The following is a 22,662-nucleotide window of genomic DNA, read 5'->3' as shown; positions in this document are numbered from 1 at the left end:
AAGACCCAAAGGAAATGCATCGTCTATGATTCCCTCCTTTACCAACGTAGCAGGTGTCATTTCAGTGCACCCTCAACTAAGCTCCAGCCATCATGGCTTCCTTTGAGTTCCCAGAGTACCATAAACTCCCCCATGCCTCAGATTCTTTTCACATGCTGGTCCCATCCCTGTCCCCTGCCACGTTTACTCGGATAACCCCTTTACCCTGAGGCCTCAGCTTAAGTGTGTCCTTAAAGAGGCCCCTTTGAGCCATCTTATTAAAATCCAAATCCTCTCCCTTCCCCCACTCCATTGTTCTCAAAACCAGAAAGCTTTTTTTTTCCTTCACAACACCTACTATGCCATTTTTATTTGTATTATTCAGGGTCAACTTGGGAAAACAAACCATACGAGTTTGTTTTAAAAGAGAGAACTGAATATAAAGCATTAGCTAAAAAATATTGGTAGACTGACAAGACAAAAAGAGGACACTGAGGTACCCCAGAGGTGCAGGAAACAGCCACCCTACCTAGACCAGGGATTATCAGAAATTAGGAGGAGGTGCCCTACAGGGATGGGACCCAGAGCTTGTTTGTTTCCTGCCAGTCCCTTGGGAGCTTGGAGGAGGGCCTGGAGAGCTGATTCTCAGATACCAGGAAAGGGTGCTGCCTGGCTGGTGCTGGCATCTCTGACAAGGTGCAAAGGAGCTGGTTCTGGGAGTGCTAGAAGGAACTAGAAACTGCAACCAACCAGTGATGCTGGAGTAAATTAAGTGACAACAGTAACGTCTCAGGACAAAAGGAGAACAAGAAGGACCAAGCCCCTTTTGCTTCCTACTGCCTACCAGTCTTCCTTACTGCCTCCTATTGACAGACCTTAACACAGATCCACCCGGCAAAGAGAAAATATAGCTTGCAGAGTTCCAGTCTGAGCAATTTACAGCAGCACATGCAAGGGTGGGTTTAGAGAGGATGTATCATAGCTTAATAAATGGTATAGTATTTATTTATTGTCTTTTCTTTCCTATTTGACAGTACATGTTCGGGACCCATGTCTTTCTTTTTATTATTTTACGCCTCCAGATGCAGAGCACAGTAAGAAGAAAATAGAAGGTACTCAATAAATATTCCTTGGATGGATGAATTTATTCATTTTTTTTCAAAACAACTTAGCAAAACGTACAATCCAATTCTTGTCAAATGAACAGTATTGAGTGCCTCATAAGATGGTCTAGGCATTGGGGCCAAAATGTGATTAGGCAGTTTCTTACTATTTAAGGAGATAATTTAGGACATTCTCATATGACATTAAGTAATAAAATGTCATTGCAAACATTCATGTTTCCCAAAGAAATGCACAGGCAACAAAATCTATAGGACATCAGAAAAAGGTAAATTCAGGTCTGGAATGATTCAGAAGACTTGTGTAAGAAGTTATGGCCAAGGCAGGCCTACGCAAAGCTGTGGAGGAGGGATGCATTTGGCAGGTTTTGAGATGATTCTGATGAGAGCAGAGAATTTGAGGGATTAGTAGAAGTCATTGGAAAAGTAAATTTGAACCAACTGTGGAAAATCATGAATTCTGGAGTTAGAATTATGAGTGTTCTATCTTTTACAAAGAGGAGACATTAAGAGGTTTGGAACAAAGGAGTGATGTGGTCATTGGGAATATTTTCTGAAGATAAATCTGGCAGCATCCTGGGGCTGGAGCAGCATTACTGAGTGTGTAGAAACTTGAGCCAGAAAGGCTAGTTGGCAGACTGTGACAGACAAAGACTGTGGAGACAGAAAAAGAAGAGAAAGATAACAAGTCACATTTAGAAGAAAGAATCAATGTAACATAATGTGGAATTGATCCAGGGCAAGGAGGGCGGAGAAGATCTCTGGAATTAATCCCCGGTGATACACAGAGAAGATTCAGAAGGGTGGAGATTAAATTCAATCAGAAGAACTTGACTAATAATGATATCAGCACAAGTCCCAGTGAATATTTATCCTCTAATAACTAAACCCCCATGTGGAAAATTTAATATGAATCTGGAAGAATATATACGTCTTCTTCTTGTGGGGCTTCAGAAGTGCTAGGCTTCTGGAAGTTATAATAGGCACATGGTGTCTCATTTCCATAGATATGCTCCTCGAAATTGGTCTGCCAAGTGTTTTCATATAGTTCCTTATTGGTGTCTTCTTTTGATTTAGGAGGACCCCTTTCCACATTTTCATAGTCGTCATCTATGTTAGCGTCCACCCCAGCAGAGCTGTGGTCTTGAGTTTGAACTGAGATTTTATACCTTGAGCTGATAACCTGGGGACTCAAAGGGAGTGTTTTAGAATAGTCTTTTCTCCTGCTTTTTCTCCTCTGCAAAAACCTCGGTAAGAAACCTTGCATTGTATTATGGTGTTTCCAGTGCCAAACACACCCAATTCCACAGATCACCAACAGTAAAAGGAGGGAAATTCCTATAGGAATGGCCACTGAAGCATTTCCACAGCTTTCCAGCATTTTCGCACTAATGGTGTCGTTTGATAGTATGGTGTAGCCCTTACTGAATTCACAGGTGCAGACCGATGTAACTCTTTGCAGGGTATGGTTCAAAAGAGCCGGAAGCTCGCTTAGGCATTTCTGTTTCAGATATGAAAGAAAATCATTTGATGAAGTCCTGATGTCATCAGAGGAGAGAAGATAGTTCTTGTATCTGATGATTATATAATTATTATTGTATAACTGCACTGTGTCAGGGGGAATTTTGTTCAGCTTCACTTCCTTTTCTATCAATGAAGCACAAATGGGCAGAAGATAACAGCAGAGTAGAAAACTCAAGAAGGGGAAGGTTGAACGATTTGCCATCCAGCTGCCTGCTATAAATTGAAAACATTTTAATTCCATATTTATTACATAGCATAATAAAAAGATCCACCAATTTCTATTACTACATTAAGTATAAACATTTAGTGAGTTCTTCCTTCAGTATAGAATACAGCACTAGCTGTTGTGAGGAGGGAAAAAGAGTTAAAATTAAGAGCCTGTCCCTGCAGCAGCCTGAGTAGTTTTATCACTTAGATTGCAACATAGTTTTTGACAATAAGGCTGATAATTTCAAGAGAAAGATAATGCTTTGAATGCAATGGGAGGAAAGGGACCAGAGTATACATGTGCAGTCATTTCCATCACCATCATCCCCTCCTGTGAAGCCTTGCCTGTCCCTCTTTGTATGGTCAGGCACCATGCCTTTCCTTAATCATGCCTTACTCTGTATTCCCATATTAATGAGTCAATTCTCTGTTACAGCATGACAACCTCAATTATAGGAAATTGTGTGTCTCCCTACCTGGTTAAATTGTGGACAGAGATCGGGTCTTTTCCTCTGTACACTCCTAGAGAACAGCATGACACCTACTACAGAAGAGACAATCAATATTTATTGAATGAATGATTAAATAAACTTAGATGCTGAGATTTGGAGTCATTAGTTTAAGTTGATAGTTTAAAATTCAAGACATAAAAGGTATAGTATGTACTTAGAAGAAAAGAGCTCTTTGATGTAACACAAAATACCTGAAACCAAAATATTTAAAACAAAATTGGAAAGCCTTCCTGTCACTAGTCTTCTCACAACTTTCAGCATTTAACTTTCATTCAATTAAGATAATTTTAGAGTGTTATCTGTCGATGTTTTAAAATGGCAAAGAGGAGAGGAACTGGCAGTGTTCAACAAGACCAAGTGTTCTATTATGATTTTTATCAAAACATTATTACTGTATCATTTTAGCCTAGACACAGAAATAGTTACATCCAGTATTGTTCTTGTCGTTGTTTTCTTCCAGTTTTTTAGCTTTCTATTTTTTAAATTTATTTTTCTTTTTTTATTGAAGTATAGTCAGTTTACAGTGTTGTGTCAATTTCTGGTGTACAGCACAAAGTTTCAGTCATACATATACATACATATATTTATTTTCATATTCCTTTTCATTATATGTTACTACATGATATTGAATATAGTTCCCTGTGCGGTCCAGTATAAACTTGTTGTTTATTTATTTTATATATAGTAGTAGTATCTGCAAATCTCAATGTCCACTTCCAGTTTTATTGATATAATTGACATAAAACATTGTATCTGTTTAAGGTATAAAACATGATGATTTGATATATGTATATATTGTGAATTGATTATCACACTAAATTTAATTAACATCCATTACTCACAGTTATAATTTTTTTCTTGTGATGAGAACTTTTATGATCTATGCTCTTAGCAACTTTTAGTATACAATAAGTATTGTTAACTATAGTCATCCACTATTGTTAATAGTGCATATGGGGTGATTAGCATCATCTATTGAATGTCAACATCAATAATATTTAGGTATTTGGGGTCATCTTCTAAACACTTACACATGCATTATCTCATTTAACCCTACCATGCACAGCTGTCATGTGAAATACATACTACTGTTAAACCTATTTTATGTATGAGAAGAGAGGATTAAAAAAGTTAAATAACTTCTTTAACAACTAAGAAGTGATTAATTCTGGACTCAAATAAAACTTTCCCCCCAATATTATTCTTACCTAAGTTTTTATAAATGTTTATCAAGCACATCCATCACTAAATTTTTATAGCTTGATTAGCTCTGAGGTTCTTGAGGGCTGGGAAGCACATCTTATTTATCTATATTACTAGCAGCAGTACTAGACACAGAATAGCTAATTTATTAAATATTTGTTAATGAATAGAGCAACCTGCATTAAGATAACAACCGTAATGATAATAGGAAAAAAGAGAATACAGGAAATTGTGCCTTACTCCCAGTGAATATTCATGTACAACAGTGAACTTTTCTGAATTTGTTCAAGGTTGGAATACATCACTGTACAACTTTTCAACTTGGCATTTCAAAGGAAATACAAATGAAATATGACATGTAATTAACTTGTAAAATGTATTTGATGAAACTATAGGACAGACATCCCAGATCGTGACATCTTTTAACCTCTTTGGAAGGTCTGTAGGTTCCCTCCTTCTCTAAGGCCAGACACTGCTTGTATTCAAGGGCAAAGGTTTGGCAAGTGACTTTAACCATGAGGACCCCAATTCCTTTTTGTAACAGATGAGAACTGACCATATGTAAGATATTTTACAGTATAAATGATTACTCAGTTAAGCAAATATTTGCCAACATATATGAACTAAATTCAAATATTGATCAAAACTAATCAGCTTTTTAAAAGGTGCTGGGACTACAACAGAAGTGGGGAAAGCTAACTATAATCTCCTAAGGATAAGGTAATAAATTGTTCTCTGGTTTTCTAAGAGGAGGATTAATTTTTATAATCAGTGTTGTTCTATGTAGAGTAGACATTCTAGTACATTCTCAATATTAAAATTGTCAAAAAAAAGTGTTCACTGAGATAAAGACAAGGAGACGTTATACAGGAAAATAAATGCATCCTTTCCCTTTCTTCAGAATAACTTATTAGGAAAAAACCTGCGGGAAATAAGCAAAGACCTACTAGAATGAAGACATATGTTAAACAAGAGTCCGACAAATATAACTTACAAGTTTCACTTTGCCCAATTTGAAAGAAGACTATTTGCTTTTGTTTTGGAAAATAATTCCAACAGGTTACCTGACAATTATTCATTTGTCTTAAAATCACAAATTGTTGACAAACTTCTGAAATTTTCAAATCAGATATTGCCCTTCTGTTTGGAAAACAAGGCAACAATGAAGCATAATCTTATACTTGTGAGCCTACATACTGGTAAAGAAACAGGAATGTCACTCTCAGTTTGTAAATTGGTTTTTCACCCAATGGCCACCTATGGCAATTTTTCTACACTGTTTGATAAAATAAAGTCATTAATTATTTAAAATGAGCTAGGTTTTTTTTAAAATACAGTTTTTATTACCCAAACAGCTTAAATCAGGTTCTTACTCACCTTGAGATTTGAATGCCAAGCACCGTTTTGCTCTTTTGGTTATGTTTTAAACTCGCTCTGGCTTAGAACTCGTTCCTCTTTTTTGTGTAAGTCAGTTACTTCCTTCTTTAACCCCGCCTTTCAAATATTTCATACTTGAAAAGTTTCCTGGCCCTAGAGGAAGTTCTTATCAGATGCCTCACAAGTAAGATAAATTGTATGAGTTTTTGAATAAGGAAGTCCAGCCCTTTGTCATAATCCAGTAATATTCTCCAACTATATTCAAAAGTGATGCATGAAGCCTGGTTGGTTTTTTATTTGAACAATATTTGCAGTCCTCACTTTAGAATCAATAAAAGTCATTTAATTTGCACTTCAAAGTTTTTAAAAAGAAATACTTTTAAATGCAGTAATACATAGGTCTTATTTACTTGTCTGCTTGTCTGCTAGAACAGTCCTTGTTCCAAATACTATGTCCCAATGCCCCAGGCTACATCTTACACTTGTCAAACCTGTATCCCAATTTTGGTTCAGAAGGTGTTATTATGAATTTAAATTGATAAAATAGGAATTTCCTAAAGTATATTCCAAGGTGAATTACTTCTGGGATTTTCTAGTAGGTCTTTCAAATAAATTAGGGAAATATTGCTTATCTGGAGATTCAGGTAAGCATATTAATGACATTTATCATATTAAAGGCCATGAGCTGTCCTACAGCAAACAAAAAAAAAAAAAAAAGAAAGAAAAATTATGTAACTTCATTTAATAATAGTAGCCACCATTTTCTGAGCACTTCCTGTGTATTCTAAACCCTTTGTGTACTTACTACTAAGTAAATCCCGACAGCAACCTGATGAGAGAGGACTCTATGCATCCTCTCTAACGGAGGAAGAGGGGATGAAAACAGAGTGGTGAGATAATCACCCCCCGTGGGGCTGGCAGCTGGCCTCTGGCACCTGTGTGCTACTGCCACTAACCTAGCTGTCTCTCTAGGCTGAAAGACACGTTTCCAACACAGAACTCTTACTTAATAGCATCTCTCAGAAAACAACTCCGTGGAATGCCAAAATGGGAAATGCTGAATTAGATGAGATGATAAAGTAATGGAAATTTTGCTAACTTAAGTTGTACTGGAACTTTTTCAACCACAGAGCATGAACTTTGTATATGGGTGGTTTAAATGAAGATTTAGTTACTGGGATACCAATGGGACATTCAAAGAACAGTACTGTCAGTACTGACTGGACGTCGCCACTGTGCCAGGCATTGTGCTACGCAACAGGGGTGCAACAGTGAACAAACTCCCTGCACCACCTAAAGCCTAGTCAAGAGGCTGCTGTAACCACAGATCATTTCAGATCAAGGTGGTAGGAGCCCAGAAAGGAGCCCATTATGCACAGGGAACCGTGGGAGAAAGGAAAAGAGATATCCAGCTCAGAGTTGTCAGGAAAAGGAAGACCTGAGCAAAGCCTCACAGAATAAGATGGAGATAATCAAGGCAGAACAGGAGTGTTCAAGGCAAGGATCCCCAAGTGAAGGAGATTATGAAGTTGTGAACCTACGAATGTGTACGTGCTCTCCAGGCCCACCAGTATATTTCACTGCAATACTAGCCACCCCTCCAAGTAATACACACTCACATGGGCACACAATCCACAAATAATGTAATAAATACAATATTTATGTAAATCACACGGTCTACTTTAGAACTCAGGACAGTTGGATATTCATCCAGATTTTGCCGTTTAAACTTAGAAAAAGTATTTAACCCTTTATCATTTTAGTTTTTCAAAGACAAATAAAATGAAGGGATATGGCCCTTTTCTCTAGATAGGATTTATTTTTGAGTAACAGATATAAGATATAACCATTCTTTGACTTTACAGAAGAAATGCTCTATATATACACTCAAAATAGAATTATTGTGTACTCATTATTTGATGGATCAGGTACTATGACTTGAGTTCTATGTTTTCCTACTTCTCTGTCTTTGGACTAGCAAGACACATTTTTATTGACTTCTCACAGTTTCCTTTTTAATCACAGTGCTTATATCTAGGGTTTCTTCTCCTGCTGTTCCTTCCATCATGTGGTTTGGGTAGCAGAAGGCCTGGGAGGTCAGTTGTTCTATAGTGTAATTTGGACTGGACAGTTTATCCAAATAGACCTTTTTCTCCTACTAACTAATGGCTAGCAACCACTTTACTTAACTGTGATTTAAATTCCTAGCAATTTCTTTTGTGTCAGTTAATATCTATAGATTTTAACCATGTGCTTTTTCAGATACTTGAGCAGAGTAATATTAGTGATGATAGACATGGACAAACGTTTATGTATATGGATTTTATCTGAAAGCTTGCCTGATTAAAAACAACTCCCTGGATATTCTGTAAGGAGCCCCCAAACTCCATGCTACTGGTGAAAGACTTTACGGAAATGTACATTTTAGCATAAGGCATTATGTCGCCTGGGAAAGGTAATACACTTACTAGCTAGCAAATTCATTAATACTGATTGGTTTATGAGATTAACCAAAAATCAACTAGAGCTTTAATGGAATAAGTCACTGCCTTCCAACTACTAAAGTTTCACTGTGAGGGCCAAAGAGTTAAGAAAATTTTTAAGTGAGGACGTTGAGCAGTTGAAAGTGAGGAGAGAAGGCATGAATAAGAAGGGGTCAAAATGAAACCACTGCAGTTATGCTTTGGGCCAATCCAGTCAGCAGCTGGCAAACTTAAATCATACAATTCTGAGGAGGTGGGAATGGATTTTACTGGAAGAGATCTGAGGCATTATTTAGACAAGGAATTCATTCCCAAACCTGAAATTCTATCTAGATCAATTATGAAGCTTTTTAAAAAATGCAAATTCCTAGGACTCTGGGGATTCTGCTTCATTATGTCTAGGGCTCAGGGATCTTTATTTTGAAAGTTAAGAACAATTCCAAGGAATTTCTAAGTTAGAGGAATAAGTGATTGTACAAACTGTGGGGGGAGGAATTTTACTTTTGATTTTACACTCTTTAACATTATTTTATCTTTTTTCATTAACATGTATCACTTTTATAACAAAAATGAACACTGAAATCACCCAGATGGTTTTGACTTATGGCCAGGGTTGGAAACTATTGATACAAATGAACCCTGTGAGGGTGAGAGAAGTGATGTGATTTACTCCATAGCCTCCAGCCTAGAAAGCAGAAATCTAGCCCAGATATCAAAACGGTCTCCTGACTCTGACCCAGTACTTTTCTAATATACCACACTATCTCCATGAGGAGTAGATACAAAGTCAGTTCCTAGATGTCTGTCAGAATATATATGACAGGAAGTTAGAGACAAGAAAACGAGAAAGACCCGTCAGGGATGCCACAGGTAGTGAACCATGAAAGATGTTACTCTGCTGGTGAGCCACTTTAAGTTGTGAAATCTGCCACCTGAAATACCTGTCATGACTAAAGAGAGGTACATGGTTATGACTCATGTGACAACTAAGAAAGGTGAGGTTATGGTCAAGGGCTAAAAAAGAAGACACAAAGAAAAACAAAGTAAAAAGACCCAAGAATTCCACTCCTAGGTATATACTCAATAGAAATGAAAGCCATCTGTGTTTATGACCACTTCCTTCATGATATCCCAAAGCTCTAGAAACATTTCAGATGTCCATCAACAATACAATGGGTAATGGATCATGGTAAATCCACACAACGGAGTACAGCACAACAATGAAAAAACCAAGGTACTGATATGCACAACAACATGGATCAATCTCAAACTTAAGATAGAATTAAAGAAGCTATACACAAAAGAAGACATATGTATGATTCCATTCCTGAAATCATGTACAGCTTACCTATGAACATATAATGACAGAGGTCAGAAGAGTGGTAATTACTATAGACTGGGAGGTACATAAGTTAGCCTTCTCAGATGCTAGAAAAGTTCTATATCTTGATCTTTGTGGTGGCTAAAAGATGTATATATATATAACTATTCATCAAGCTGTCCACTTAATATTTGTGCACCATATTATGTAAATTGTATAGTAATTTAAAAAAAGAAATTGGTAATAAATAGTAAGACAGCTCTTTCAAATGTCATGAAAAATTGAGATAACTAGATATATGTTTTCTATTCATTCAGATTACTGTCTTTTTTGGTAAGCTGGTCTACTAATATGAGTAGGGGAAAATTTTGTTAAATTGCAGGTACACTTTGAGCTGGATGAATTATAACTTTATCTGAAGCTTCCTGAGTCTGGAAGTTGGCAAAGGTTGATGGGAGTTATTAATGAATCTTGAACTTCCACCAAGTCAAAGCAGGAAATTTCTACTTTCTGAGATTATGAATATGGTCTTTCATTGGCACACCTTGACTTACTTGAGGGATGTGTTGCTGAAAAATTATATCCAATCTAAAAACACAGGTTGAAAGCAATTTTACCTAAAAAAGAATAATTCTGGGATCTTGGGCAAGAAACACAACTTCCCCATCTTGCTTTCTTCATCCATAAAACAACAATGGATTCAATAATCCCCAAGGTTCCTTCAAATTCTACTAGGTAGAAATGAACATCATAAAAATGGTCCTGACATTCAGAACAGGATGTTTAAAAGTGGTTTTCATGCTTGGTATACACTTCCTTTTACTCCAACTCCCCTTTTTCATCATAAGTCTTTCCTAATTGTTAACACAGATCAGATAACATGTCTTGAAACTTGCTTCAACTTCAGTTGAACAACACTTCTTTCTCCTTCCCCCATCCTTTCCCCTATTATTGCTTCAGATTAAAATACATGGACATTAGAATGCTGAATAATCATTCAATATGAAAAAATTGAAAATATTTTACTTTGTCATGAAAAAACTGAAAGCTGCATAATTTAGCAGTCCTATATCAGAAACACCATTCATCTTAGACTGTGTATATAACTGTACAAGTCAGATAATTAGTAAACAAGTCCAACAGATTTTTCTTTTGTTCATTTGAGAAGGAGAGTCCTGTAAACTAGGATTAATAATAGACACCAGGTCCGTCACTGTTTGATTCTGCCAACTTCTTCAGCAAACGTTGCAAGGCATTGCATAGCATTCTTTTAAAATAACTGGACGTATTTTGAAACTTTACACTGTAGTGAGGCTGGATGTGAGAACTATTGGGTAGTAGACACCTTTCTCCCACAGACAGTGTTGATTACTATCACCATTTCACACCTGGCAGGGAGGGGGTCCTCAGGGGTGATCACTTGTCAGAGGAATGAGTCTTCAGAGCACTCTGTTTGAAGACCTTGAATGATCTTATTTGTACACTGATTCTGAGCAGGAAATTAGGGAAGGGTAGAGACCAGTATCTATTTTAGAGTCACTTTTTTTCCCAAACTGAGGTGGTGCAGGAGGAGTAGAGGGTGAAGAAAACAACAAACACTAACAGAGTGGGTGAGGCAGGGGACCTGTCTAAAAGGGTCCTGATAATGAGGCCCTCTTTCTCTCATGTGGGAATCATCATCAGGTAAACATTGGTGGATATTTACCCAGAACAGGAGGGCATTTAGTGCGTGAGGCATACATTGTTAAAGGTCTCAGATAGGGCAGTGTTATGCCCCGGCTAAGCCAGCTTCTCTGAATCCCACATTCAGGCTTCCTTGTAGACCACTGGCTTCTCTTTTGAAGACCAGGCTAAGTCATGTTCTTTCTTAAGAGACATATCTCACCATGAAATGTTCCTTTTATTAGTTAACTTATCAGAATTTTCAGACCACCTCCCTTTTCAGAATCTATCCTATCTTTAACATTAACTAGCTGGAGCCAGACACGCAGTCACAGAGAACCTCAATTTCTTATCTACAATGAATTTTAGTGGGTTAATGGTTCTTAACCCTAGCTGTTCACTGGACTCTCCTTAAGGAACATTTAAAAATACTGATGCTTGGGTTCCAGTCCACAAAAATTAAAGCAAAATCCCCGAGGGTGAAATTCAAGAATTACTAGTTTCTAAAAGCTCCTCAGGTGTTTATGAAGTCCTCAGCGAGCCAGTATTGAACAGTCAGGCCTCTTTTGAACTAATATTCCATGACTCTGTGCTGTCTGATCTTGAGAACCACTTAACTCCTCACTTCAGTTTTCTTCACTACGAAAAGAGAACTTGAAATACAGTGTTGTAAAAAAAATCTGCAAAGTGCTCAAAGTTCATCCCAGAAATACGTTATTAAAAATTCTCAGGAATGTACATGCTCGCTAAAATGACACTAACAGTTCACATTGACTGCATACTTGATCATGTGTCAGACCATTCTCTGATTCCTTTATGTGGATTTTCCCTTTTATTACTATAAGGATAGGGATGGGTATTATTTACTAGTTTGAACATGAAAAAACTGAGATATGGAGAGACCGAATTACCCTCTGAAGGTCAGATAGCTCTTTCCGGACCTTGAACTCACACTCACACCATGCGACTTGAGTCTAGAGCAAATGCTTTTAACCTATACAGTATTTACAGACTGTCCTCTTACTTTTGGTGCGACCAAATGCTTATGATGTCCCAGATTAAAATCTGCTTTATCCCAAATGGTGTAGAGTTGAACCTCTATTTGTTTCAGAACACCTGACCTGAGCCAGAGATGGTGACCCTGACTGTAGGAGGTTTGGTGGGTTTGACTGGCTGAAGCAAAGCTGTTGCCTGGGTTTTGATGAAGTCTGAGGGGTTTCAGTAAGTAAGTGATAAAGGAGGTATAAAAATAAGAGACTGAGGTGTAAGATGAAGCACATGATTAAGAATCTTTCTTCTATACAATTCACAGAAGAGTGACATGTTCAAAATGGGGCCTGAGTCTGGTGGCCCTTGTTACTACCATGGAGGATGATGGGGATGACCGCAGGCTCAGCTCCCACTGGGGTCAGTGAGCTGCTCCAAATAAGAGTCTTCCCACTTCTCTGCATGTACAGGGACGTGCCCTTACTCCAGTCCACATCATCTCTTGCCTGAACAAATGCAACAGCCTCTTACTGGTCTTCTTTATCCTGCCCTGGGCATCCTACCATACTGTGTGCTTTAAGCTGACAAGAGTGATATCTCTCAAACATCAATTAGTCCACGTCTGCCTCATACTTAAGACCCCTGAGTGGCTTCCTAGAGTCTTGGAATTAAACCCCAACCCTTACTGACAAGGATTTTCATGATCTGGCCCCTGCCTCCTCCCTCTCTCATTAGATCCAGGCACTTCTGCCATCTCTAATTCTCCAATGCACGCAGTTCGTTCCTGCCTTTAGGCCCTGTGTTAGCTGTTCCCTTCAGCATGATGTTACACCTGTGCATCAATACTCAGGTAAAGAAACTGAAAATCACCACTGCTTTGGGACCCCCAATTTACCCCACACCATGACATTATCTTCCCTCATCTCCAAAGTAACAACCATCCAGGTTTTTCTGTTAATCATTCCTTGCTTTTCTTTATAGTTTTACAACCTCTGTATATATCTCTAAATAGTCTGGAAAACTAGAGAGCAAGCACAGACTCAGCTAATGTAGGCACGGCAAGACCTCCACTACAGATAGGCTCCAGGGGGAGAGAAGCCACGCTGAGCCACAAGACCACCGGCTGTGGCAGCCTCCCTAAGTGCCTATAAAGCCCCTTCGGTGAGCTGGGGTGTCAGTGGGACCGGCCCAGAAAGTGACATGTGAACATACAGCTTGTTGCCAGGCAGCTGGTAGGGCTCTAGCATGGACCAGACATGGATGTCCAGTGGAGGCAAAGTCAGAGAGAGAGGGTGCTTTGTATTTTCTGCTTCTGAGTATGGCTTTTAGGGGTAGGTCAGAGAAGAGCATTTCTGTGAGTCAAAGGGGCTTCAAGTACCCTGGCAGCATACCGTCAAGGCAAGCCAAGTGCAGGAAAGTCTCAGCGCCAGGCCCACTGGGACCTTCTGTCCTTCGGCTTAAAAGGGTGCAAAATCTTGTAGTTTCTTATAAAACTAAACATACCTTCAACATATGATTACCACACTATCACATTCCTTAGTATTTACCCAAAGGAGTTAAAAACTTATGTTTACACAAAAACCTGCACAGGGATGTTTACAGCAGCTTTATTCTTAATTGCCAAAACTTAGATGCAACCAAGATGTCTTTTACTAGCTGAAGAGATAAATAAATATCTAGACAATGGAATATTATCCAGGGTGAAAAAGAAATGAGCTATCAAGCCATGGAAAGACATGAAGGAAACTTTCATGCATATAACTTAGTGAAAGAAGCCAATCTGGTAAGACTACATACTGTATGATTCCAACTATACAACATTCTGGAGAAGCAAAATTATGGAGGCAGTAGAAAGATCAGTTGTTGTTTGTGGTTGGGAAAGGGGGAAGATACAAATAGGCAGAGCACAAAGGATTTTTAGGGCAGTGAAAATACTCTGCATGATACCCTAATGATGACATTATACATTTGTCCAACTCATAAATGGTACAACACCAAGACTGAACTGTAATGAAAACCATGCACTTTGGGTGATTATGATGTCTATATGTAGGTCAGCTGTAACAAATGTACCAGTCTGGTGGGGGATGTTGGTAATTGAGGAGGCCCTGCATGTATTGGGGTAGGGAGTATACTGGAAATCTCTGTATCTTCTCCTCAATTTTGCTATGAACCTTAAACTGTTCTAAAAAATAAAGAACCTTAACTTTTTAAAAAGGTAAAATATCAGCTTCAATAGGATCTATTACTTTCAACTAAAACTGTGACTGATGCACTGTAAATTTATATTTTTTATATTTGTTTTTGCCTTATGTTTTTAGATGATCTTACGACATGTTTTATTGGATACATGTTGGAACTATTCTGTTGTAAGGGACACAATCACAACTCAAATGCTTACACAAAGCAGATTTACGGAGCTATATAACAGGAAAGTCTATGAGTTCAATTTCACTGGTAATCTTTTATTTCTCAAACTGCCTAATGGGTACATGGATGCCTATTATAATAATTTTATACCCTCCTGAATATCTGAAATACCTCAAAATAAATTACAACAAAATGAAATAAACAAACAAGAAGTAGTTGGATCCAGTAGCTCAAGAAATGTCATCAGCCCTGGACCCTCCTTCTCTGGGCTGGCTCCCTTTCCTCTGCAGGCCCTCTAAAGCTGGAATTCCCTGCAGCTCCAGGCTTGCTATATTTACAGTGGGCAGTATAGTGGCAAGGGTGCTTGACTTCTCAATAATTCCAGAGGTCCCAGAACTGACCACTGGCCTGAGTCAGATTTCAAGCCAATTCTTGGACAAACTGCTTGGCTTAGGGTGTATGATGCTCTGATGGGCTCTGATGTGAAGCCAGGCTCGTGTGTCCTCCTTGAGCTGATGGAGGAGGCTAACCACTTCTCTTCCTTTGCTGATGCAGTTTACAAAACGATATTGCGGAGTTTTGACTAGAAGAAGGGGGATGGATGAGGGGCAGGAGAAACACAAGTGAGTGTTTCTTTTCTTAAAGATTCTTTAAATGAAAAAGGACAGGGACAAGACAACAGTTCTCTCAGGACAGAGACAGTTATTTCTCGAGTTGTCTCCCAAATTCCTTTGAGCTCCTAAGGCAGTTCCAAAGCAGAATTATTGCCAATAAGTCAAGAAGAACCAACATTGTCCCATTGGCAGAAGGAGGTAATAGAATTATATTTTTGTCAATAAAACTAGTATTTTGTCAGAGTATCTATGGCAAAGGTTCTCTCCTTGACTGAACTCTAGCTAGGCTCCTCTCAAGCCCTTTCTCATGTAGGCCTCAACCTTGGCCTATAAAGACTTGAACAGACACCAACATAGTTTCTAGCAGCTCAAGACTGCACCCCTAGGATGACTCTCACACCCCCTGAAAGTACCTGTCTGAGAAAACTCCTTCCTGCCAAAAGAATTTACTGTTTGTTTCAGCCAATGCTTGGAGATAGAGCCCATCTCCCAGTCTCTGTGGGAGGATAGGTACCCAACTTTGATAAGGGCCAGTCAGCAAGCCCAGATGGATGTCACAAGGATCAGCTCCCTACCTCTTCTTGCTTTTTGTAAGCTTTTGCCTTACTGACTCTGCTGAGCCTCCCTCACCAACACTCCTGTTCTCACTCTCCCTCTAAAACACCCAGTCACCTCTGTATAAACTGAAGTTGAGTTCAGTTCATGCTGAACTCCTTTCCCTACTGCAGTAGATTACTGATTATAATCAGTCCTATCACTTTACCGGGTGTCTGGCTTTATCTATCCTTGGTCCCTGTATCACCCCTAGTGAAAAAGTACCAGAGGTTAAGAGCCAGTATGCTCCCGGAGCAAAAGCTGTAGAATCAAAAACCAAAAAAACACTGCCCTCTACTGGCTGAAAATCTGGATTTGGCAATGAACATTTTTTTCCACTTAACCACCCCCAATTCTTTTATGTATGCCAAGTTATCATCATCATCTTTGTTATAAATATGACTTCTTTGCAACTGATCATTAGAGACCACCATACTCAGGGCCAGCAAAACTGGAGCAGGTAGTATGTGTGACTATTTCAGCCAGTCGGCCCAGCTGTGGGGAGACAGCTTGAAAGTGCTCACTGACAATTTCAGAAGGCATCTTTATAAGCCGACTTCAGCTTGACAAACTCAGAAACACTGAGCTACTTCACATAAATTCAATAACTCATCCTTTTCATTATAGTACCAAGAGAATTTGCTGACGACATTGTTTAAAAAATTTTTTAGCTTTATTAAGGTGTAACTGACAACTTGTAATATATTTAAAGTATACAATGTAAAGATTTGATGTATGGATACATTGTGAAAGGATTCTCCAATTGAGTTAACATACTCATCTGCTCACATATTTACTTTTTCTATTGGTGAGAACACAAGATCTACTCTCTTACAAAATTTCAAGTATATAATACAGTACTGTCAACTATAGTCACCATACTATACACTAGACCCTCAGACCTTATTCATCACATATCCTAAAGTTTGTACCCTTCTACCAACCTGTCTGCATTTCCTCCACCACCCCCTATCCCCTGGTAACCAACATTTTATTCCATGAGTTTGTCGTTCTTGTTAGATTTCACATATAAGTGATACCAAGCAGTATTTGTCTTTGTCTGACATTTAAATTAGCATAATGCCCTTCAGGTTCATCCATGTTGTCGAAAATAACAGGATTTCCTTCTTATTTTAAGACATTTGAATAATATTCCATTGCCTACATGTATCACATTTCCTTCACTTACCATTGATGGACACAGGTGGTTTCCATATCTTGCCTGTTATGAATAATGTTGCAATGAACGTAGGAATACACATATCACTTCGAGATTCTGATTGTGTTTCCTTTGGATATACGCCCTGAAGTGGGATTGCTGGATTGTAAGGTAAAAAAAAAAGTTCTATTTTTAATTTCTTGAGGAACCTCTATACTGTTTTCCATAGTGACTGTACCAGACATTCCCACCAAGAGTATACAAGGATTCCTTTTTCTCCACATCTTTCCCAGCATTTGGTATCTCTTGTCTTTCTTACAACAGACATCCTAATAGGTGTGAGGTGATATCTCACTGTGGTTGTGATTTGGATTTCCCTGATGATCAGTGATGTTTAGCACCTTTTCATGTACCCGTTGGCCATCTGTATGTTGTCTCTGGAAAAAACATCTATTCAAGCACTTTGCCATTTTTAATTGGGTTATTATTATTTGCTATTGAGTTATATGAGTTCCTTGTATATTTTGGATATCAATGCCTTATTAGACAAATGGTGGGCAAATATTATCTTCGTTTCCATATGTTCCCTTATTTTGTTTATGATTTCCTTTGCTGTGCAGAGAAGCTTTCTAGTTTGATATAAGATGACACTGTTTATCTGCACCTTCCTTGATCTTTAATTTTTAATATTTTATTTTGAAAAACAAATATTTACTGTTTGTTCATTGTAGGAAATTTGAAAAATAAAGAAACCTTAAAGGGGGCAGTATTGATAAAATTACATGTTAAAAACTCGTAAGAAAAATACAGTGGGCAACAACCCTAAAATGGACCTCTCTCCTCCTCCTCTATCACGGATTTCTTGGCATATCTTGCAAGCAATCTTTTGACTCCTCTGCTCTCCACCCAGACAGCTACTTTCAGCACAGGTCTTCACTTCCTACTTTACTGAGACCATTGCCTGGAGGTGGAGGCTCTGACCTCCTCCCTAGCTGTCTCCAGAGCTCTCCACTCGTTCCTGCTAGTTTCAGAGGAAGAGCTGTCTTCTTTGTCCTGAAACCAAGTTCCTTCCCCTGTGCCCCCTGCGCCCTGCGTTATATTCCTTCAAACAGGCTTCACCATCCAACATCCTAAATTGCTCTTTCAGTTACAAAAGCTGTATTAACCCAAATGATCTGGCAAATAGTATTATAAATAATATCCCATTTTCCTCATCATCACTGCCCAACTTTTTGAATGATATAAACAGACTGTTAACTCTGCCCATCTGTAGAAACTGCCCTCACAAAGACTCATCTCTCATTATTATTCTCCTTGATTTTTCTGCGACGTCTGGCACTTCTCATTACCCCTCTTTTTTTGCCATCATACTTACCTCCTGGATTGGAGTCTCCTCAATCTTCTCTTTTGGTTCTCCTCCTTAGCTCCTGATTTTCTGTGGTCTTTTTCTGTCTCTTCAGGTCCTCTAACTCCCAGCACTTCAGATGTTTTGATCCATGTAGTCCTTAATAAAAGAATTCTGAAAATTATGTACCACCTCACACATTTTTAAGTTGATATGTAAATTTTTCATAAGATTAAGGGTCACAAGGAATAAAATATCTACAACAGTGAATATTATATGTGCAGCTTAAATACATTTTTGCCAAAACTATGGAGCTACACCTTCAGTTTGTGGAAAACTTCACTATGTAATTTAATTGCCAAACAGTCTTCACTGCCAAACCAATCAATCAGAAAACTGACTTTGCGTTCAAACTCAAATAAGTGTGTTAATAACTGTTCTGTGACAATCATCTCGTTTGTAAATTCTAAGTCTTGGGAGAGAAAAAAGAAACAAAGAAAAAAGGGAAAGAACAGAAGAGAAATGATGAAGAATGAAGCCTTGCTGCAGCTTTGCCTCTGGGAGGAAGCTTCCTGCAGAAGCTCTGCAGCCTCAGATTTCCCCTTTGTTTCAGGGGTTCCAGAGGTGTTTAATGAAACTGAGGGCAGTCATCAATTACATCCCTTAGACTATAACTTGCTTAATAAACCTGCTTTCACTGATGAAGCTCACTTTAATCGTTCCTGCAAATCGCATATCCTCCGAGCTTCACGTAGACAATACAGACAATATATCACAAGACTCCTTTAACAGCTCTTCATGGATAACACCTCTGATGCATGGATCACTGTGGTAATGATTGCTTAAAATGTTTTTCAGGAACTTGGAGTCAGCTGTGGTCCAGTTCGAGATCTAACGGGTTAAGGCTGGTTGGGCCCACCAACCCTCCAACTGGACCTGCACGAGTGTCCCATAAAAAATCTTTTGCTGTTAGAGGGCCAAAAACTCCACCCTCAGATCATGCTAACACCACCATTTTCTGATCATGAGTTCCAAGAAGCAGCACGTAACTCAGATACGCTGGCACAGAACACTCATTACCTCACCTTTTCCCTACCTCCAATCACATTTCTCCATGCCCAAGACCACTCTGCTTCTCTATCCTATAATTATCCCAAGCCTCTCACCTTTGGGGAGGAGGACCTCAGACTCGTTCTCCTGTCTTCTCACTTGGCAGCCTCATGAATACTTTCCGGCTTCAAATCTTGGTGTCTCCGCACTTGGCTCACTGCACGTCAGGCAAACGAATGTGGTTCAGTAACATTTACACCTGGAAGAAATGCCCAAGAGTAAAATTCTGGCTAGATGGATAGAAGTCCAGATGCACAGATGAGAGGCATGCCTCCTACTGTGAACAGGAGAAGGGCAGTTCTGAAAGAGAAGCTGGGAGAGGAGAAGCAACGGGGTGGGTATTCGCAGACAGATGTTCTAGGGAAGAGTCCACGTAGCAGCTGGGAACTTATAAACTGATTTCCTTGAAACTATCAATGTCTCCTCAGTACCCTTTGAAACATTCCAGTATGTGCATAACCTCGTTTGAATTGAGTAGTCTACAAAATAAGTTACTGGTTACTTTCTCTATATTTTTTCTTGAAGAACTGACACATTCTCACAAATCCAATTATCACATCCAGGTGGATGACTCAGAAACCTGTTCACCTCTTTTAGTGTTTTCACCAAGCAGATGTCTCAACAGGAAGATCTCACATCTAACTAGAAATTTTCACTTCACAGTCAGCATGACAATAAAATCTATAAATTTTTTGTGTGTAGGTATTTCTTCAACTAGTTTCAGCCTGAGATAAAAAGAAAGGCAAAACCAGAATCTTCTAGTAGGCTCTTCTGTCTGCCCAACCTCTGGTGATTCAATGAACCTCGTGCAGATTCAGAGTGATGACTGCATATGTTACATTCTGTGTGAGAAAGAGGAAGAGACAGAAGTATTTACTTTTGAATATAACATGTGTGCATACAGATAGATAAGTAGGTAGGTAGATACAGATAGACAAACATATCTGCTTATATTTTCAGAAGGAAATTCTGGAAGGTAAACCCGACTCTAATGAAAATACCAACCAGGTAGGGATGGGGGCTGTGGCATAAACAGTATTAAGTGAACAGAAATGAAAGTATGGATTTTTGGAGCTTACTTTTATGTAATTTTGATTTTTGAATCATGTAAATGTTTTACACGTTCAAAAAAAAGTAGCCCTAAAATTGAAAATATTTTAAAAGGAAAGATACTATCTATTAAAACTTAACATAATCAGACAGTGAAAAGAATTACTTTAGATCATTCTAGAATATCATATTCTTGCTGAAAACCTTTGGAAGGTTATATTCTAAGGTCAAAAAGAGCTTCAAATTCAGTGGTTTTATTATTAATGGTAACATTGATATTATTTGGAAGTCATTTTATGTGTATTATACACCTGAAACAAATAAACAGTTATGTCACTATAAAATTTTCATTTTAAGAGATGAGTATAAAATAAAAAAAAATTAAATAAAACTCGATAGTCCAAATAATCCAAACTTGAATTGACAAATGCCAATTTAAACTCCTGATTTTAAAATGTTATTTCCTACCTCTGTTTTCTGAATGGGCCAGCATTAAAAGAAAGTGAATATAATTGATTAATACACTTGAAACATATAAAAATTCACAAGACTACAATATTTTAAAAAAAGTAAACATAGGAACAGAAACTTTCCTGCCCACACTGGAGGTGACTATTACACCAAATCCTTATTCTGAAAATTGATAGTAAGAGTGGATGCATTAATTTATTCTTCTTGTAGTTGAGAATAACAATATGACCCCAGTTAATAAGTTTTTTTTTTTTACAGTTTTATTGGAATGTAACTGACATACAGCACAGTGCAAGCTTGCTTAAGGTGCACAGCATAATGCTCTGATTTATATATATTGTGAAATGATTACCACAATAAGTTAAATTAATATTCATCACCTCATATGGATACAAGAGAAAAAAAATTTCCTTGAGATGTGAATTCTTAGGATCTACTCTCTTAACTTTCCTGTATATCATGCAGCAGGGTTAACTATAGTTATCATGTTGTATATTACATCCCTACTTATTTATCTTATCACTGGAAGTTTGTACCTTTTGAACACCTTCATCCAATTCCCCCTGTCTCCATCCCTGCACCTCTGGTGACAAGCAAAAAAAAATTTTTGTATAGAATATCAATGAATAAATGTAGAAAGAATGGACAGTACCAGAAAATTGCCATTCTGCAACTAAAAATGATATAACTGGTCCTATCAAGAATCATCAAAGTGGGATCAATTCATTAGGAAAATGGCTGATGGACAAATTTTCCAATATTGCCTGCAGATTCCCTGTATCTTTATAACGGTAAGATCTAGCTGCCACCACCCTAACCAGAGAGGAAAGTGACAATTAGGAATAGTGGGACGCTGCGTGCCTCCTAATGGGACGCAGTAGTGGGTATACAGTGTTCTCTAGGATGTATTCTTACTAAAACATGCTCAACACCAATCTAAATCAGTCTGCATCTCTAACTTCAAGTTTAAAGGAAATTCAGACAAAGGAATAAATCAAATGAAACCACCAGTACAAAATAAAACAAGTTCAGAAAACAGACATTTTACAAGACATCAGCCTGGTCTCTTGGAAAAACCAAAAGAAGTAGTGACTCTTGCAGATTCACTGAGTTAGGAGTCTAATTCCTTTAGGTGTAAGATTAGATAGTTTATTCAAGATTTTTCTTGTTTCCTGAGGAATTGTATCATTATAAACTTCTCTCTTAGGACTGCTTTTGCTGTGTCCCATGGATTTTGGATAACTGTGTTTTCATTTTCATCCAGGTATTTTTTTGATATTTTCTTTGATCACTTCACTAATCCATTGGTTGTTTAGTAGCATACTGTTTAGCCTCCATGGGTTTGTGGGGGTTTTTTGAAGGTTTTTTTCTTGGTAGTTGAGTTCTGGTCTTATAGTATCACGGGCGCAAAAGATGCTTCGTGTGATTTCAATTTTCTTAAACTTATTGACTTATTTTATGGCCTAGCATGCAATCTATCATGGAGAAGGTTCCATGTGTATTTGAAAATAATGTGTATTCTCCTTTTGGATGGAATATTCTATATATCTATTAAGTATATTTGGTCTAGCAT

At 38.1% G+C, this 22,662-nt stretch overlaps 1 protein-coding gene across 11 annotated transcripts in view; it reads right to left on the bottom strand.

Annotated features, from left to right (window-relative positions):
* Positions 1 to 1,105: 1,105 nt before the first annotated feature.
* The window catches only part of GAPT (GRB2 binding adaptor protein, transmembrane), a 30,560-nt gene continuing 9,003 nt past the window's right edge, over positions 1,106 to 22,662 (bottom strand). The window contains exons 2-6 of one of the 11 annotated variants that reach the window (XM_045525099.2): positions 19,625 to 19,767; positions 18,489 to 18,617; positions 17,144 to 17,272; positions 3,308 to 3,375; positions 1,106 to 2,601 (exon numbers count right to left, since the gene is read on the bottom strand). In XM_045525099.2, the coding sequence (XP_045381055.1) occupies positions 2,005 to 2,601; positions 3,308 to 3,375; positions 17,144 to 17,216 (738 nt within the window). In that variant the 5' untranslated portion in view covers positions 17,217 to 17,272; positions 18,489 to 18,617; positions 19,625 to 19,767 and the 3' untranslated portion in view covers positions 1,106 to 2,004. Of the gene's footprint in view, positions 2,838 to 3,307; positions 3,376 to 5,923; positions 6,816 to 17,143; positions 17,273 to 18,488; positions 18,618 to 19,624; positions 19,768 to 22,662 lie in introns of those variants that run through there. The other 10 variants (XM_045525095.2, XM_045525100.2, XM_074358613.1 and 7 more) reach the window with 10 other exon arrangements.

The sequence above is a fragment of the Camelus bactrianus genome, chromosome 3 (assembly GCF_048773025.1).
Source record: "Camelus bactrianus isolate YW-2024 breed Bactrian camel chromosome 3, ASM4877302v1, whole genome shotgun sequence".
Lineage (NCBI taxonomy): Eukaryota > Metazoa > Chordata > Mammalia > Artiodactyla > Camelidae > Camelus > Camelus bactrianus.
This window is presented reverse-complemented; position numbering and strand designations above follow the sequence as displayed.